The sequence below is a fragment of the Saccopteryx leptura genome, chromosome 4 (assembly GCF_036850995.1).
Source record: "Saccopteryx leptura isolate mSacLep1 chromosome 4, mSacLep1_pri_phased_curated, whole genome shotgun sequence".
NCBI lineage: Eukaryota > Metazoa > Chordata > Mammalia > Chiroptera > Emballonuridae > Saccopteryx > Saccopteryx leptura.
In genome coordinates this window covers 152,575-170,945 of record NC_089506.1, presented here as the reverse complement: position 1 = coordinate 170,945, position 18,371 = coordinate 152,575, and the positions used below count along the sequence as shown (strand labels likewise).

At 44.4% G+C, this 18,371-nt stretch overlaps 1 protein-coding gene, 1 long non-coding RNA gene and 1 other non-coding gene across 4 annotated transcripts; 2 read left to right on the top strand and 1 right to left on the bottom strand.

The window, feature by feature from the left end:
• Positions 1–223: 223 nt before the first annotated feature.
• On the bottom strand, positions 224–1,212 carry LOC136402558 (uncharacterized). Its single transcript, XR_010750988.1, has 2 exons — positions 1,113–1,212; positions 224–763 (listed from the first exon to the last, which is right to left on the bottom strand). It is a non-coding gene; the product is annotated as an uncharacterized lncRNA (long non-coding RNA).
• Positions 757–17,877, top strand: LOC136402557 (zinc finger protein 705A-like). 2 transcript variants are annotated; one of them, XM_066380036.1, is made up of 6 exons: positions 1,817–1,880; positions 3,189–3,274; positions 5,221–5,281; positions 8,028–8,153; positions 10,399–10,479; positions 12,843–13,972. In XM_066380036.1, exons 3-6 carry the CDS (start codon positions 5,270–5,272, stop codon positions 12,879–12,881), a joined length of 258 nt encoding a protein of 85 aa, XP_066236133.1. In that variant the 5' UTR covers positions 1,817–1,880; positions 3,189–3,274; positions 5,221–5,269; the 3' UTR covers positions 12,882–13,972. The 2 variants fall into 2 exon arrangements, 1 of the variants encoding a protein (XP_066236133.1); XR_010750987.1 differs by lacking the exons at positions 3,189–3,274; positions 5,221–5,281; positions 8,028–8,153; positions 12,843–13,972 and adding an exon at positions 14,259–17,877 and having other exon boundaries at positions 757–1,880.
• Positions 17,878–17,998: 121 nt separating this feature from the next.
• On the top strand, positions 17,999–18,105 carry LOC136404618 (U6 spliceosomal RNA). Its single transcript, XR_010751339.1, has one exon. It is a non-coding gene; the product is annotated as a U6 spliceosomal RNA (small nuclear RNA).
• The last annotated feature ends 266 nt before the right edge of the window (positions 18,106–18,371 follow it).

Below are 18,371 nucleotides of genomic sequence, written 5' to 3'. Positions count from 1 at the left end.
CACGGCCAGGCATGCGCCAAGGGCTCTCCTCCCCAACCTGTGCGCGGGTATATCTTAGAATAGGTAACCCGGATCTGAGCGGAGTGGCTGCAGGTGGGGTGACATCGTGTCCCCTGTGTGTTTTCACAGTATAGGGGTGGGTGGAGACCTGGGTCCTGCGGTCAGACGCAGATCTACAGATCCCAACCCAACCACTGAGTCAGTGTAAAAACGTCCAAACCTGTAAGAATTATGATTTTATTTGAACCAAATCGTTGACAGTTGCTAGGAGCAATGTCTCAAAGGATTGAGAAAATGCTCCGGAAAATGGCGGTTTTACCACTTATTTTATACATCAGAATCAAAGGGGCAGGTAGGGGTTAAATGAAATCCATTGGCGATAGATTAGGGAGGCGGGAGAAAGCCAAGCAGGAAAATCTTTGGGATTAGATACAAAGTAAAAATGTATATGTTGGAATCTATGGGAGTCCGAAAGACCAGAGTAACAGGCTTTATCGAAAGGAAGAAAGGAAGTGCTGGGCACTTCTCCCGGGGAGAATAGCTCTGGTTACAGACTAGGGGCGAGTTATATAGTGTTTGGGAGAGCCTGAGGGGATACTGAGGCAAAAGTCCTGGTATGTCCAAAATGCTCCTCCTTGGGGGGCTTCGAGCATGTGGGTGTTGAATCAAAAGTCCTGGTATGTCCAGAGCCCCTCCTTGGGGCGGCTTGTCAGCTTTTTGGAATTCCTTTGTCTCAGGGGCGATAGTCCAGTAAGGGTGAGGTCTGACAGAGAAGCAGAACATCAAGAGGGCAGTTTGAAATACACATATCTATCAGTATATACTCAAACTGCTTTTACATAGGCAAGCTTAAGATAGATAAACTAATAATTAACATAACAATGAGGGGATTTGTAGTTTCTGCTGTGGCAGGATGGCTGTGCCTAGAGTGGGTAGGAAAAGATTATTCTTACATTCAAAGGGTATGTTATCAGGTACCTTATTGTACATGCAAAAAGACGACAGGCTCAACTGTGGTAAGCGTGGACCTTCATTAGACCTAGGACATGGACTCCCACCATGAACTGCTTTTAGTTAGAAAGTTTTAATTTCAGACTGTCCTGTGTGTTTACTTTAGGTCTCTGAGTCTGTATGGCCACTGGGCAGGCCTCCAGGAGCTTGTCAGGTTCAGCACGTTTCCCCTTTTTCATTTACAGCATCCACGCTTCTGGATTCCTCCCAAAGGTCTTGAATTCACAGGTCGCCTCTGTAAGTGTCAAAGAACAAGTCAAATGTGCACAGGCTGTCTGCCTCGCTGGGAACGCGGGAATGAGACGCGGGTCACGCTCTGCAGCGACCTCATGCTTGGACGTGGCTCCCTCCCTCCAGCACAGACCGCTCCGTCTGGGCCGAATTGAATGGCCCCTAATATGCAGGAGCCGCGCCCGCTTGGGGTTCCACTGGGACCCGCGTCCCCGCCGCGCTCCCAGACCGCAGCAGCTTGTCCGCACGCCCTGTAATTGGCTTCACAGCTCTAAGCGCTTACTTTAAACTGTCTGAAACGTTTAACTTGAAGTCACGAGGGAGCAGCTCGGTGGCCCTGGGCGCACAAACACTCCAACCCGCCCAGAGGTGGGTCTCCGCCGGGTGGAATGGAGGGGCCACCGGGAGCGGGGCGGGGCGGAGAAGACACGCCCCACCGGCAGACCCCGCCCAGAGGACACGCCCCCACCGCCCGCGCCCTGGCGCTCCTCGCCGCTGGGTCCACGCGCTTCCTCAGGCCACGCCCACCCCGCCGACCGCGTCGTCACGGCGCGCGTCGTCCTGGCTGAGGCCCCTTCCACTGGCCACATTTCCTGTGGACGCGGAAGGCGCTGTCCCAGAGTGAGGCTCCGAGTTCGGTGAGTGAGCTCCGCTCTCCGGGGTTGGCACACTCTTCGCGGCCTCCTCCCGGTGGCGTTCTTCACACCCGGGGCCCAGGGCTCTTTCCGGGCGTCATCAGCCAGCACGCGCCCGTGGAGCCCGGGAATTCCGAGGCCGATCCCTCTGCGGCCGCTTCCGGTCACTTCCGGTTCCGGTCCCAGTCGCCGGTTCCGGCTGTCCCTGCCCGCACCCTGTCCTGTTCCCGCTCGGCAAGTGGCTTCGGGCTCTTCTCCCTCGTCACCCCTCGCTCCGCGGGGCAGCCCCAGGAGGCCGCGCTGGGCCCCCGCCCTGGTTCTGCGTCCCCGGCCGCCGCCCCCCAGGACCCCGTTTCTCCGCCTGCCGGAGCACCCTCCTGTCCTCTGTCCCCGTTCACCGCTCTGCCTGTGTCTGCCGGCGTGTGTTTGCGTGTTCGCTGTCCCGCCGGGAAGGGCCGAGGGCAACCTCATTCCGTCCTCGTGCATGTCGTCGGGTGCGGGGGTGAGGAGGGAAGAGGGAGCGGGCAGGCGGTGGAGGCTAGCGCGGTGGACACAATGGAAGTGAGAGAACGACCCCGGCAGGGGACACGGGTGGTTTTGGCAGCGGAAGGGGGGTGTCATTCAGAGACCTGGATGGCACTTTCTGAACATTCAGGAGTGACTTACCAAGGAGGACTTTGCCGAAAGGAAGCTCAGAGCAGGAGGAAGTTGGGGAAGGGTCAAGAATGGCCCTTTCACTGCAAAAGGTCAAGTTACCTGTTGGTCTGTCTTCTGGTTCCTGTAATGCTGTTCTTAGTACGTGCAGATCGTGACGCTCAAGTGCCCCGCGTAACACATTTCCTTACTCGCCTGTGGACTTCCGTCGTCCTCTCCCGTTTCCAGACCTCTTCCGTCTCACCTGTGAAGTGGCTCCCTTGGGGGGACTCTTGAGAAGCGCTCCATGTCCGTGCATTGATTGGGTGCTGGGACGGGGACTGCACAGAAACCAGAGCTAGGTGTTCTTTCCGTCAGTGCTCTCAACCTGGATTGGAGAAACAGCGCAGTTAGTTGTGAATTATGTCAGGAAAACCTGAAAAATCCAAGAACAGGACATTGATAAGGTGAAGTTTGCTTTACCTGATCATATAATGCACTTGAAACTTAACAGAGTAAATCTATATATTTGCTTCAAAATATTAACGATTTGCAATAAAAGGAAGAGCTAAGAAACTGCTAGGTGTGGCAAATTAAGGTGGCATTTCATCCACACGATGATGTGTGTTTTATTTTGTAACTGTTTAAACAGTAAGGGGATTTTAAAATTGTTCACAGAACATCCATCCCAAGGAGACCTTGGTGTTCATGGATTTTGAAAGAATTGACTTCTCTGCAGCTATCTAAGGGTTCCTATACTTTGGGTAAGTTGGGGTTTGATTGCTGGATCAAGAGATGGTGAATTTCATATTTTAATAAATTATGGCAAGATGCCTGCCCCACATACAGCTGCAAAGAAATTCTCATCCACCAACTCATTAGATTTTCCCACTTTAACCAGGACTTCATATATGTAAATGTAGATATGTGTGTGTGTGTACATATAAATATACAGGGTGGGGCAAAGTAGGTTTACAGTTGTTAGTATTGGAAATAATACAATGACTAGTAAATAATCAGAATAAACTGTGGGTTTCATATATTCACAACTGTAAACCTACTTTTGCCCCACCCTGTATATATATACATTTGTAGATTTGGAGAAGCTACAACTCTGTTTCTATTTTTATTCCACTAATTTTTGTAAGCACACACGCACGAGAGAAAGACCAACAGACTGAAAGGAAGGGAGAGAAATGAGAACCATCTACTAGTAGATGAGGCACTTTAGTGGTTCATTGATTGTTTCCTCCTATGTGCCTTGACTTGGGGGGCTCCAGCTGAGCCAGTGACCCTTGCTCAAGCCAGAGACCTTGGGCTTCAAGTCAGCAACTCGGGTTATATTGGTGATCCCAAGCTCAAGCCAGTGTCCCTGCATTTGGGGACTTCGGGGTTTCAAACCAGGATCCTTGGTATCCCAGGTCTACGCTCTATACTCTGCCACCACCTGGTCAGGCCAGTCACATTTAATAAAACTTTACTGTTACATACATTACAAATGGGTGAGTTAAACCTACTTCTGTTATGAGTCGTCATTCTTTGTCTATGAAATGCACGTAATTATTGTTGACGTTTTAGGGAAGGATTTATAGTTCTATAAATGTCACAGACATACAGTGAAATGATGAAATTAAGGAAAGTTGCAGCAGATATGACTGGTAAAAAGGCAGGATTTCAGCTCCCACTTATTTAAAATATTAGCTGTGACAAGTTTCTTCCTGAAATGCCTTCATTCCGTATTTTCTAAGCCTCCTGCCCTGTGAGTATTGTTGAACATGATGGTCGTTCTGTAACTCACGTACTCACAAGTAGGAGACCTTCAGGAATAATTCTGCAAGGTGAATGCCATTGGTTTCTCTAAATAGAATAAGTCATTAAATTGATTAAACCTATCATAAAATATATTCCTAATTCTCTTGGTTCATAACCAAATTTATGAGGATAAATAAAAACGTGTTGAGGGATTGATGTTCCTGGAATCCTCAGGTGTACTAGGATATCTGTATGAGGGTATCTGGAGGGACAGTGGCAGGAAATAGGAATGGATGAGGCACCAGAGGGCTGGATGGAGTTAAAGAAACTGTGTACAACGTAAGAATAATCAGGCCTGACCTGTGGTGGCACAGTGGATAAAGTGTCGACCTGGAAAGCTGAGGTCACTGGTTCGAAAACCATGGGCTTGCCCAGTAAAGGCACAAAGAGGAGTTGATGCTTCCTGCTCCTCCCCCTTCTCTCTCTCTCTCTCTCTCTCTCTCTCTCTCTCTCTTTCTCTCTGTCACTCTTTCTATCTCTCTATCTTCTCTCTAAAGTAAATAAATTTTTAAAAAAGTAAGAGTAATTAGACCTGAGCAATTTCACAGTGGTTGCGGGTGGCAGAGACACGTGGCATGTGTTAGGGATCTCTCTGCTTTGGCACAACGAAGGAATTGAAACATTCTGAACACCATGGGTTACGTAGCATACAAAATAATGGTCTTCGCATTCTTCTCTAAGTTGACAGTATTTGTATCATCTTGAATAACAACAGTAGTCAGAGTCTGCCTTTGACTTTGTTAGAAGAGAGCTCTCCCATGATTTCTCTTGGCAAACACTGTCTGCTTCTGTTGGGCGGGCTGGGGGCTGCTACCAGGTGAGGCAGTGGGGCTTCCCGACAGTTGGGTCTAGAAATTGTAGATAACTGTAGTTTCATGGTCTCTTTCCCCTTCCTCAGCTTTGCCTTCTGTTGCTTGGACTGTGTGTCAGTGAAAACCCCGAAGACGATGGAGACACAGGTGAGCTGGGAATTACTCTTTTTTCTGAAGTTGCATCTCTGTTGCCAGCATGTGGGTGGTTTTCTCCTACAGTACACTCAGAATATTTTTACAGGATCTGAGTTCAGTTAAGTTTCCCAAGAACTCTAGAATGGTCATGTTGGGTCAAGGACTCATTAAATGGTAATCTCTATCCCAGCATTACAGTAATATATACCACTCTCTGTTAATGCTGAGGAAAGTTAGTTTCTCATTTGTAACTCATGACTTTGTAAGCAAAATTTAAAAAAATTACATATTACTGTATTATTAACTGTAATAGCCTTAGGATTGAGGTGAATACAGGCGATAGAAATGCAGGAGAAAACATTGTAGCCAGAAAAGGAGGCAGATGTTTCCACAAGTGAGCTGTCAATCCAGTGTTACCAGAGCTGAAGGGGGGTTTCTGATTAGTGTTGAGGGGAAATGCAGGAAAGGCAATGAGGAGTCATTCTTTCCACGTCCAAACCTTCTAAAGTTTTGATAGAATATATATTAGTGTTTTTTGAAAGGTAAAGAGGAAAACAAAAATTATTATTACTGATGTCTCAAATCATGAATTTTCTGTTTGTAACTTCCCCTTTCTTCAGTGTTGATTAGGTAGACGTAATGCATGGGGAGTATTGTTTCCTTATTTTGCTTGTGATTCAAGAGAAGGACTACAGCAGGTAGACTGAGACCTAAGGCCCTAGGGGAATTTCTGATGAGCGGCAGAGGCCAGATTAACCAAGTAGCTTCAGGTGTGCTTGAATAGAGAGACAAGATGGAGATACAAAAGAGGCAGTGACAAGTCATATTTTGAGGCTCCAGAAAAATTGAGACAGAGAAGTCTCAGACCGTAGGAAGAGTGAGGATGGTAGTGTGCTTCAGCACAGAAGTCTCAGTGTGTCTGGCTTGTGCTGCTGCACCCTTGATCTTGATCCTTTATAACGACCATCTGAGCTGTGTGGAGATGAGCACTGCACCTGCTGATCCCAAGTCCTCTGAATTGTGTTTAGTTTTGCAGAATTCTGAACGTTGCTTCAGTATTCTCTAACCCTGTGCCATTTATCAAGCAATAAACATAGAGTTTGTATTTAATGTTGTTTGCTAGAGTTACCACTTTACACATGCTCATCGGATATTTAAAAACTTATAACAACCAGGCCCTGGCCGTTTGGCTCAGTGGTAGAGCGTCGGCCTGGCATGCAGGAGTCCTGGGTTCGATTCCTGGCCAGGGCACACAGGAGAAGCGCCCATCTGCTTCTCTACCCCTCCCCCTCTCCTTCCTCTCTGTCTCTCTCTTCCCCTCCCACAGCCAAGGCTCCATTGGAGCAAAGTTGGCCCAGGTGCTGAGGATGGCTCTGTGGCCTCTGCCTCAGGCGCAAGAATGGCTCTGGTCGCAACAGAGTGATGCCCCAGATGGGCAGAGCATCGCCCCCTGGTGGGCATGCCGGGTGGATCCTGGTCGGGCGCATGCAGGGAGTCTGTCTGACTGCCTCCCTGTTTCCAATTTCAGAAAAATACAAAACAAACAAACAAAAAAAACCTTATAACAACCATTGAACAAGTTCATTGATGAGGAAACTGAGGTGATAAAGGAGAAGAACTTGATAGTTAAGAAGTGGCAGTTCATGTATATAGCATTCCTTGTGATGAGTTTGTCGATTTCCTTGAAATTGGTAGGGTGTTTTAATTATAAATTTTCAAGTGCAAATTTTGTAATCATTATCTGGACTCATAATTAAAAGTTCATTGGGGCCCTGGCCAGTTGACTCAGCAGTAGAGTGTTGACCAACATGTGGAAGTCTCAGGTTCAAATCTCAGTCAGGGCACATAGAGACAACCATCTGCTTCTCTACCCTTCCCCCCCTCTTCACTCTCTCCCTTCCTCCACCCCCTGCAACCATAGCTCAATTAAAGTGAATTGGCCCCAGGCGCTGAGGATGGCATCCTAAAGCCTACATCTCAGGTGCTAAACATAGCTCGGGGTTGCAAGTGGCCCCGGATAGGCAGAGCATCAGCCCCAGATGGGGTTGCCAGGTACGTGCCAGTTGGGACGCATGAGGGAGTCTGTCTCTGTATCTCCCCTACTATTTATTTATTTAATAAATAAAGTAAAATAAAAGTTTATTGGGCTTGATCAGGCAGTGGTGCAGTGGATAGAGCATTAGCCTGGGATGCTTCCGACCCTGGTTTGAAACCCTGAGGTTTTGAGGCTGGGTCATCTGATTTGAGCTCGGAATTACAGACATGACCCCATGGTCTCTGGCTTGAGCTAAAAGGTTGCTGGCTTGAGCAAGGGGTCACTTTTTTGGCTGGAATTCCCCTCCTTCCCCCCTTCAAGGCACATATGAGAAAGCAAATCAATGAACAACTAAGGAGCCACAACAAAGAATTAATGCCTTTTATCTTTCTCCCTTCCTGTCTGTCCCTCCCTTCTTTTTCTCTCACTAAAAATAAAACAAAAAATTTATTGGGTTATCTCCAAGTTATTTTACACCACACCTCATGTGATAGTTCTTTATAATGAGGTTTTATATTTTTACAGTGTGTATGTCTCTCTGGGTATATCTGAAAATCATATGTCTAGGTCAGCAAGGAGAACCATGTGACTGGATCCAAAATACTGTTTGAATTTTCTATACACTCAGCCACCACTTCCTTAGGGCTGACACCTATCTGTCCCATCCTCCCCTAGAGATTGGCAGAAACGACCATGTCTGAAACAGTAACCATAATGTTTTAGGAAGCAGTGTACTTTGAGGATGTAGCCATAGACTTCACCCAGGAAGCGTGGGCCCTGCTGGACGCATCCCAGAGGAAGCTCTTCAGAAACGTGGTGCTGGAGAGCATCAGCCACGTGGTCTCGGTGGTGAGTTTGTGAACACGTGTCTTGTACATGTTGTCTTCACTTACTCATTTCGCAGCTGTGTCAGAAAGCTTTCCCATTTCTTACCCCAACTTTGTCTTGAATCTTTTATAACTCTCAACTACCTTACAGCAGTTTTCTCTACTTTTTACTTATATTCAGTTTGTAATCCCTGTAGAATGTAATCTTCCTGCCTCAATGTCATGTCTTCTTGCTACCCAATTTCCAACACTCAGTGATGGAAACTGTTTTTGAATGATAAGTAAATGTAGTATTTTTTTTAAAAAATATTTACTTTGCTGCAGGGACTGTGGTTAGATTAGACCACAGTATTAAAAAGAAGAAGATATATTATTTTCCACATAGGGCTTAGATTTTTTTCCTGGTAGAGATTGTATTTGTTGGATTTTTTTTTTTTTTTGGCTGTAATAGTCAAACACTGAAAACATATTTTCTCACTGAATGAAAATATTGATGATTTTGTAGTTTTTCTTTGAATTGAGCATGGGCATCAGCAATGATTGCTCCTTAATACCTTGTGGAACAAGTTCAGGAGCTTCCATTTTGCTGATAAAACACTATCCATGTTGTTTTCAACATACTCTTCCCTGGGCAGACCTTCCGAACTTATCCTGTTCTTTCTTGTAGGTTGACCCTATATTGATGATCACGTATTGTTATTAGCACAGAACTCAGAACCCACGTATTATTTTCCTACAAGCAGGCAGTCACTTGACAAATTCGATGTGATTTCCCATTTGAAGGAGGGGGAGCAAGTTTCAACAAAGCCGCTGGTGTTCGGCAAGGCCAGAGTCCAGGCGAGCTCCCGGAGCTGGGCTTCAGGGGGGGTCGGAGCCTGGCCAGTGAGCGAGGGGGCCCTGAGAATGTTAAGTAAGGATATCTCGGTTTAGTGATGCTTTTTAAAACGGGAGAAATCCTGAAGATGTCACTGTACCTTGAAGGTATCAACTCCTATACAAGTGTCTCCCATTATCTTTGGCTTTAGGGAGGTTATATTCACAAAGTTACTGTAGTTCTACCCTCCCCACCTCCCTCCCCAGATTCCCACAGCTGTAGTTGAACCCTGCAACTCTATCCTCACTACCTATCCATCCTGGAACACTCTGATTGTGATTTCATAGTTGACAACAAGGCCATCTATGACATCTGTTATAAAACCTTGATTATTGAGCACCTAGCCTCACTAACCTTAACTGCCTTGTTGGGCAGATGTGTCTTCCATCACTGCTTCTCTCAGGTTTAATAGAGTCCTGAATGTTGATCTTACAGAATTCTAGACCAACTTGGTGACAATATCCGAGAATCCACTTTCCTCCAGCCACAGATGCCCCTGTCATCTCTGCTAAGAACATCTACTGTGAACAGCTTACTGTAGCAGAGATCACCAGTGTGTGTTTTGAGCCAGCCAGCGAGATGGTGAAATTCGACCCTTGCCATGGTAAATGCCTGGCTTGCTTCCTGTACTACTTTGGTGATGTGGTTCCCAAAGATGGAGTGCTGCCACTGCCACCAGCAAGACCAAACGTCCGTCCAGTTTAAGGATTGGTCCCCACTGCTTTCATAGTTGGTGTTAATTACCAGCCTCCCACTGGACATGTGGCCCAAACACAGTGAGATTTGTATGTGCTGAGCAACACCACAGCCGTTGCTGAAGCCTGGGCTTTCCTGGACCAAAGTTTGAACCTGCTGGATGCCATGTGCCTTTGTTCACTGGTACGTGAGTGAGGGCAGGGAAGAGGGACAGTGTTCTGAGGTCCAGGAGGACTGACTGTCCTTGAGAAGGGTTATGAGGAGGTTTGAGTAGATGGTGCTGAGGACAAGGCTAAGGGTGAAGAGTATTAACTTGTCTCCTGTCGTTTTACATTTCAGTATCTTACTGTGTTCTGTGATTCTGTCCATGTGACCCTAACTTGTTAATAAAAACGATGTGTTTATTTATTTATTTTTAATCCACAGAATGTTCCTTTTTCATGGAACTGTTCTATGAAGATTTTTCCTCTCTTGCTTTCCCCAAGTTGCTATCCTTATTTTATTTTTCTCATGTTCTGTCTAGTCCTGAAAATTTCATTTGTTTGTAATGTGTTTCTTCTTAGAGTATTCCTTATTTGACATTGTTTCTCATCTATGCGTTAATATTTGAAACATACTTATATGGGCATCGGGTCTCTTCAACACTTTAATATTTGTAATGCAGCTCTAACAGTTTATCTTTTTCTATTCATTTCAGGAAAGGAGAGATGATTTTAAAAAACAGGAGATGATATCCACTCAACGTGTCTACAAGGACACATCCTTACTCGGTGCAGAGGTAAGCTTTATGGGTGTGAACCTGTTCTTGTCATTGAAGACCTGGGAATTGAATCAGTAGGAATTTGGCACAGTTGCCAGACTAATTAGAGTTGGGATCAAGGACTCTCACAGCAGAAAATTTTGTTACTTTGGCTTTAGGAAAGAAATTAACCTCTAGTCAAAACCATAATCTGAGTTATTATAATCAGGTATCTCTGCAGTTAGGATGCCACAAAATAGGAAATCTTTATACAAGTAGAAGAGCAATACCCCATGTCTGTGTAACTGACAAGAACAATTTTAACTGGTGCCTATCACAGAATGATTACTCTAATTATATTTATATGTAGAGGAATGAATGAAAGAATGAATAAATGTGGATAAACCTTTAACAGTCTCATTTCCTTTCAAAAAGCAGAGATTTCTTACTCAAGAAGATCCTTTTGAATGTAACGATTTGGGAGAAAATGAAATGTCACTGAAATCTTGACATTGACTAAAGGTGTGATACCTTACATGGGAAAGAAACCCCATGTCATCCCAGAATTTAGAAAGGTGATCAGTTACTTTAATCAGCAGAAACAAATTGACACTAGCAGTAAATGTTATGAATGTCAACGTGGTAATGCTCTGATTCAACACTCTGTTGTTAGACAACACAATAATACTCAACATGGAGAGAAAACATTTGAATGTCACGTATGTGGGAAAGCCTTCAGTAACAGTTCTAACTGTAGACGACATGCAATAATTCACACTGGAGTAAGCGACATGGATGTCATCTCTGTAGCAAGACTTTCACTCGTTCTGACCTTAGAAAACATGAGAGAACTCACTTTGGAGAGAAACCATATGGATGTCGTTTATGTGGGAAATCCTTCAGTAACAGTTCTAACTGTAGACGACATGAGATGATTCATACTCGGAAGAAGCCACATGGATGTTGTCTGTGTGAGAAGGCCTTTACTCATTGTTCTGCTCTTACAAAACATGAGAGAACTCACTTTGGAGAAAAACCATATGGATGTCGTTTATGTGGGAAATCCTTCAGTAACAGTTCTAACTGTAGACGACATGAGATGATTCATACTCGGAAGAAGCCACATGGATGTTGTCTGTGTGAGAAGGCCTTTACTCATTGTTCTGCTCTTACAAAACTTGAGAGAACTCACTTTGGAGAAAAACCACATGGCTGCCATCTATGTGGGAAGACATTCAGTAAAACTTATTACCTTAAAAAACATGAGAGAACTCACACTGGCGAGAAACCATATGAATGTCATCAATGTGAAAAGGCCTTCACTGATTCTTCTAGCCTTATACTTCATAAGAGAACTCACTGGCGAGAAACCATATGAATGCATTGAATGTGGTAAAGCCTTCAATAGAAGGTATAACTTTGGACTGCACAAGAGAATGCGTACTGGAGAGAAACCATACAAGTGTTACTGTGTGGAACAGCCTTCAGTAATTATTGTAGCCTTAGACAACATGGGAAAACTCATACTATAAAGGTTATAAATGTGGAGAACTCACCACCCATAGTTTCAAACTTGAAACACTCTTGAGGACTCACACATTGAGAAATAACACTATGTTTATAATCGATGTGGAAGAGCCTTTATTCATCCCTATTTCCTTCAATCAGAGTTAATTCAAAATGGAGAAGATCATATGGATGGCATCTACTTGACAGACTAGACAGTGGACTGACCTGGGAGAATTCAAGCTGTAAATGGAATGAGTGTGTAAAAGTTTTTATACACAGGCCCTAGCTAGATGGTTCAGTGGCTAAAGTATTGATCCCACATGCAACAGGTTGTGAGTTTGACCCCCAGTCAGTGGACACGCAAAAGCATCAGTGAGAACAGGACTAAACAGGGTGAACTAAGTGAAACAGCAAAGGGATGCTTCTCTCTCTGTCTCTTTCTCTTCTCACATCAATGGAAAAACTTTAAAAAGAATCTTTATACACACTCTGTTAAACAAAATGGAGAAGTCAGAGGCAGATACAACAGGACTGGGAGGTGGGGCGGCAGTAGTGTCACAGCTGTTGTGGATGGATGGAGTTAGGGGGGTGGGGTGCACAGGCTGGGCTGGGCAGTAGTGTCATAGCTGTTGTGGATGGATGGAGTTAGGGGTGGGGTGCAGGAAGCTTTGTGGAGGTGGGTGCACAGGCTGGGCCGAGCTCCAGGGAGTCAGCTCTGCTGGACGGAGGGCTGCAGTGTGGTGTGGTCTGGGGAGGCCGGGGCCTGCAGGCTCCTGTAAGGCAGGATCTGGACTTCAGCCCGGACTGGAGGCACTGTCACCATGCACATGGTGGCAGGTGCCATGGCAGGGATTCTGGAGCATTGTGTGAGGTACCCTGTTGAATGCCTCCAGGTGAGACTTGGACCGGCTCTGCACCTGATCTGGAACTGATCCAACCCCTGGGTCCTATCCAGAGGAAGGATTCTGGCTGAGACTGAAGCCAACATGAGTTTCTTCTCGGTTTCTGCATGTACCACACAGTTTGACAGAGATTTTCATGTAAGCTACGTCCCGGCTGGCGGTCGATCCCTGTCAGGAACCAGGAGCTCTTTCTGACTGTCACTGAAATCTGATTCGGGACTCTGGAAAGAAAATCTCACCAGCCCAAGCTCTGGACCTCAGCTGGGGTTCAACAGGAACAGGATGGGGCGGAATGAGTACAGTGCTACAAACTTGATTAAGGTGGCCAGCTGGAATGAGTTTGGCCCTTGGTCACTTGAGATGTTCTCGGGCGAGTGCTTTTATGAGCTCCTTGCTGTCTTCCCTTACAGGTGACGGGGCAGGAACTAGAATTTGGGACCTCTCCACTAGGTGAGAGATTGAGTTAGTAGATCTAACCGATGAGGGTTTGGGAGGCAATGGAGAAATCACATGTCAGAGAAATTCTATGTGTGTAATCATTGTAGAAGTACTTATATTTTATCCTTTAAACAAATTATAAACACAGGAGAGAAATTGGAGATCTGTAATCATTGTGCAGTGCTCGACTCAGCACCACCTTTGGTGTGCTCAAGAAAAGTTAGTGTCAGTTAACTGCTAAACTAAGACACAAGGGGGAAAAATACAGTACGAGGAGGAAGCCTCTTGGAAATTAGCAGGTCTATATTGAAAAAGTTATTCTATGAAAAACGTTAAAACGTTACTAATAGAGCAGCACTTATAAAACACTTGATGATTCACAATGTGTTGAACACTAAGTGTTACAAATGATGAAATCTTTTCACTTTCTTTCTTTACCTAGTCAGCACTACCTCACACTGAGAAAGTGGGTAAACCTTCAAGTGAATTTCATGTTAGAAATTTTGGATTGAAAAAAATGTCCAGAACTGATTAGCATATGATTCAGAAAAAAATTCAGATTTTTACCAAAGATTTGTTAACTGAAAATATGTAGGTTGCCTGGCCAGATGGTGATGCAGCGGATAGAGCATCAGCCTGGAATGCAGAGGACCCAGGTTTGAGACCCCAAGGTCGCTGGCTTGAGCAAGGGGTCACTGGCTTGGCTGGAGCCCCCAGGTCAAGACACGTGTGAGAAAACAATCACCGAACAACTAAGGCGCTGCAACTATGAGTTGATGCTTCTCATCTCTCTCCCTTCCTGTCTGTCCCCCTCTGTCTCTCTCTGTCTCTTGTCTCTCTCGCCAAAAAAAAAAAAAAAAAAAAAAAAGTTAATGGAGAAAGAAGTAGATACTGATAAAATATTTAAGTTCCTGTTTTAGGAGGAAACTGAACATTGATACAACTTGGAGCTGTCTGCTCTTTTCCCAGAATCTGCCCGGTCCAGCTTTTGTGGAGAAATGAGCCGTAAGCGAAACGTCATCACAGCTGGATTCCATGGGCGCACCCTGATTTTGGCAGGTATTAGGGCCTCCTTCCCTGGGACACCTCCCTCTCCTCCTTCACCTTGATTGGATTTACAAGACAAAGAGTTAAACATCTCATTAAATAATGGAGCACAAAGACCATTTTGAAGGGTAACTTGAAAATAATATTTCCTTTATAAATATTTGCTGTCATTTTAGTTCAGTTTTATAGAACATACCTTGTAATGGAATCTTGACTCAGATGCCTATAATTTGAGATGAGCATTCATTTGGGTGGAAGCAAATGAAGATTTAAAGTAACCATTACATTATACAAGTGTGTAGAGCTGCTACAACACTATGCGATTCCTGGGTGTGGGAACAACAATATGACACAATGGCGTTTTTGAACACTTGATCAATGCTTTACATAAAAACGTGACCCTATTTACTCCCTAAGTTTGTAAGATACTGCAGAACGATCTGCATCTGCAGCCATTCAGGAATTATAAGGAAACCTCTGTGCATGATCTGAATTCCTAGTCCCAGGCTTACTGGGCTCAGCAACAAAAGATCACAGTCACTGAACACGGTGCTTCACTTGAGATCAGACTGGACCCTGGCTCAGTCCATATAGGACAAAGATTGCACTGCGCCCAGTGGCCTTCTGCAGTAGGGACACGTGCTGGCTCTGCTCAGCCATTCTGACGTAGCAGCAGTGGCCCCGTCTTCTTCCCAGTGTGAACCAGAGCCCAGTGGCCCTGGGACCAAGACTCAGGAGCCCAGGTGTCATCAGAAGTGGGGGATTGGAGGAAGGTCCCCGTCTTCCTGACCTGTGGTGTGGTCTGTGCAGTGTCCTGTTAGGCTTTGCAGTTGTAGTTCAACTCCCTCTCTTCCACTCAGAGAAGGAAAGTTCATTATGAGAGGTGGCTTCTGTGATTACAGAACCTGAGAATGTACCATCTACAGGTAGAGACATAGGTGAGCAGTGATGTGGTTTAGTCCACTTTCCAAGGCCTGAGAACTGGGAGCCAAGGTCTGTAGCCAGGAGGAGGTGCACGTCCCAGCTCACACACAGCAGCTTTGCCTTTCTGTGCTTGGAGTGGGTGATGCCAGACTATGCTGTAGTCACTGAAAACCTGCGAATGTGTGTCACCCTTACCACTCCTTACAGAATACAGAAACTGAAACAAGTTCAGGAACCGAATTCCATTCGCTTTCAGTTTAAATGAGCACTCCTGAAATATTTCCATTTCAAAGCAGTAATATTCAGAGTATCTAGCTAGAGGAATCATACCATTCTACTGAGTAGGTAAAACCAGAACAGTATATCTAAATACTTTCTATTCATGTAGTTTAATATTTTTTGAACCAGCATTTTCTGATTTTTTTTTTTTATTCATTTTTACTGGAGAAAGAGAGAGAGAGAGAAGGAGAGAGAGAGAGAAGAGGGGAGGAGCAGGAAGCATCAACTCCCATATGTGCCTTGACCAGGCAAGCCCAGGGTTTCGAACCGGCGACCTCAGCATTCCAGGTCGACACTTTATCCACTGCACCACCACAGGTCCGGCTCATTTTCTGATTTTGCATGCAAAAAAAACTACCCATAAAAAGAGCTCAGTTTTGGGCATCCTAAATTGATATCACTTCTGGTTAAATCTGTTTCTGTTAAGTACTTGCAAGTAAAAGCTTTCTGTTGAGTCTATCAACCCGTAGTGCCACTGCGAGGATTTCCTCCCATTTCCTAATTTTTTGACAGAACAACTCTGAAAACACTTTCTTTTTAGTTGTAGATTTATAAGCATAGGTAGACCAATCAACCAGAGTTTGCCCTCACGGGCTGTCTGTCACCAGGAGTGGAGGCAATGCCACCCACTCCACCAGATGAAGTTCTGTAAAACCAAATACCAGCCTGACCAGGTAGTTGTGCAGTGGCTAGAGCATCAGTCTGGTAAGCTGAGGACCCAGGTCTGAAACCCCAAGGGGAAGATGAGCAGAGACTTACCTCGCTTGAGCACAGGGTCACCGGCTAGACCATGGGATCATAGACATGACTCCATGGTTGCTGGCTTGAGCCCCCCTCCCCCATCAAGGCACAGATGAGAAAGATTCATGAACAACTAAGGTGGCACAACTATGAGTTGATGCTTATCTCTCTTCCTGTCTGTCTCTCTCACTAAAATAAAAAGGGATTTTTTTTGGTTGCAGCTTATTTTAATTATACAGAAGGCAAAGTTAATTCAAAATTCTACCCTGAGAGATTGAAATGGCTATTTTAAGTATATATACCCTTCCAGATATCTCTGTGTGCACATTTCCTTTCTTCAACTTACTCTGGATATAATTTACCATTCTGGGTTCTTAATATAGATGAAAAATTTGTGCATTTTCAGCTTTTCCACTCCCCTCATGTGCGGATTTACCACATTTTTTTATGTAGTATTTTTAATATTTAGTTCAAATTAACTTCTAACCCCAACTGATTTATTTGAGGCAATATTTAGAAGTGTATTTTATAACTTTTAGAATATTTTGATTGATTTTTTTTTTTTCAGAGACAGAGAATGAGTCAGAGAGAGGGATAGACAGGGACAGACAGACAGGAATGGAGAGAGACGAGAAGCATCAATCATTAGTTTTTCATTACGAGACCTTAGTTGTTCATTGATTGCTTTCTCATACGTGCCTTGACCACGGGCCTTCAGCAGACCGAGTAACCCCTTGCTGGAGCCAGCGACCTTGGGTTCAAGCTGGTGAGCTTTTGCTTAAACCAGATGAGCCTGCGCTCAAGCTGGTGACCTTGGGGTCTCGAACCTGGGTCCTCTGCATCCCAGTCCGATGCTCTATCCACTGCGCCACCGCCTGGTCAGGCTTGATTGATTTTTGGGAGAGAGAGAGATGTGCTGTCCCACCCATCTGTGTGTTCATTGATTGATCCTTGCATATGCCCCAACCAGGGCTTTAACTCGCAACCTTGGTGTATTAGGATGACACTACCCAATTGAGCTACCCAGCCAGGGTTGTAATTTAGGACTTTCTAGTTGCCTTGGATTATGATCTCTATATTAACTGTGAGCAAGAAACATACATTGTATTAACTTCAAACCTCTAAAGTTTGTTGAAACCTACTTTATAGCTCAGTATAGTCACTTTTTAAATTGTTCCAAGTGTGCTTCTTTGCTGCCATCTTGTGTGCATCGTGGGAATAACACCTTAGTGCAGGTTAGTGGGAAGTGTTGGGTGTAATGGGATTATCCATGAATGTTAAATCCAATTTGCTGCTCATGTTCAATTTCTTTTATCCTTACAGACTTTTTTGAGGGGATCTATGGTTCCTGAAATATTTACGCTTCATCCATGAATGAGAGTGGTGTGTTAAATCTGTTTTGAGTATAAATTTGTCTAATTTCTGCTGTGCTAGTCTCTATAATTTGAGTTGATGTTATTAAGTGCATGTGAATTTAAATCTTCCTGGTGTTATACTTATTGATATGAAGTGGTCTTCATTTTTACTAATGGTTTTTTCCCTTCAACTCTACTGTAAGTTATTATATAATTTTCATCTTTTTTATGTTTGCATAATATAGTTTAGGGCAAAAATGGGTTTACAGTTCTATGGAAAATAATATAATAATGCAATAATTTTTCTTGTAATTGAAACTCTAATCTACTGTCACTTTACCAAAGTTAAAAAGTGTCACATAAGTGCTCGCTTTGGCAGCACATATACTAAAATTGGAACGATACAGAGAAGATTAGCATGGCCCCTGCGCAAGGAGGACACGCAAATTCGTGAAGCATTAAAAAAAAAAAAAGTGTCACATAAGCTACACTTTTCTTAAATTACCTGCATGCCACTCATTTCATCTCCAGAATCTAAGACCCTGTTTTCCCATTTTCCAAAATGTCTTATCTACCCAATATTGCTTCCCTGGTGTTAGTATTCATTAGTATGTGAATTTCCTGTATGCATGTATTAAACATTGAATATCTCCTGTAAATCTGATCATGTTAATTTTATTGTTAACCCAGCTGTTAGCGCTGACAAGGTATGAGGGAAATAAGCAGTGTTATACCT

What these genes read in the sequence shown, in the direction of transcription:
- LOC136402557 (XM_066380036.1), top strand. An exon ending in TCAGCCACGTGGTCTCGGTG is followed by an intron (nt 8,154 to 10,398) that starts GTGAGTTTGTGA and finishes TATTCATTTCAG; the next exon opens with GAAAGGAGAGATGATTTTAA. An exon ending in CATCCTTACTCGGTGCAGAG is followed by an intron (nt 10,480 to 12,842) that starts GTAAGCTTTATG and finishes GAATGCCTCCAG; the next exon opens with GTGAGACTTGGACCGGCTCT.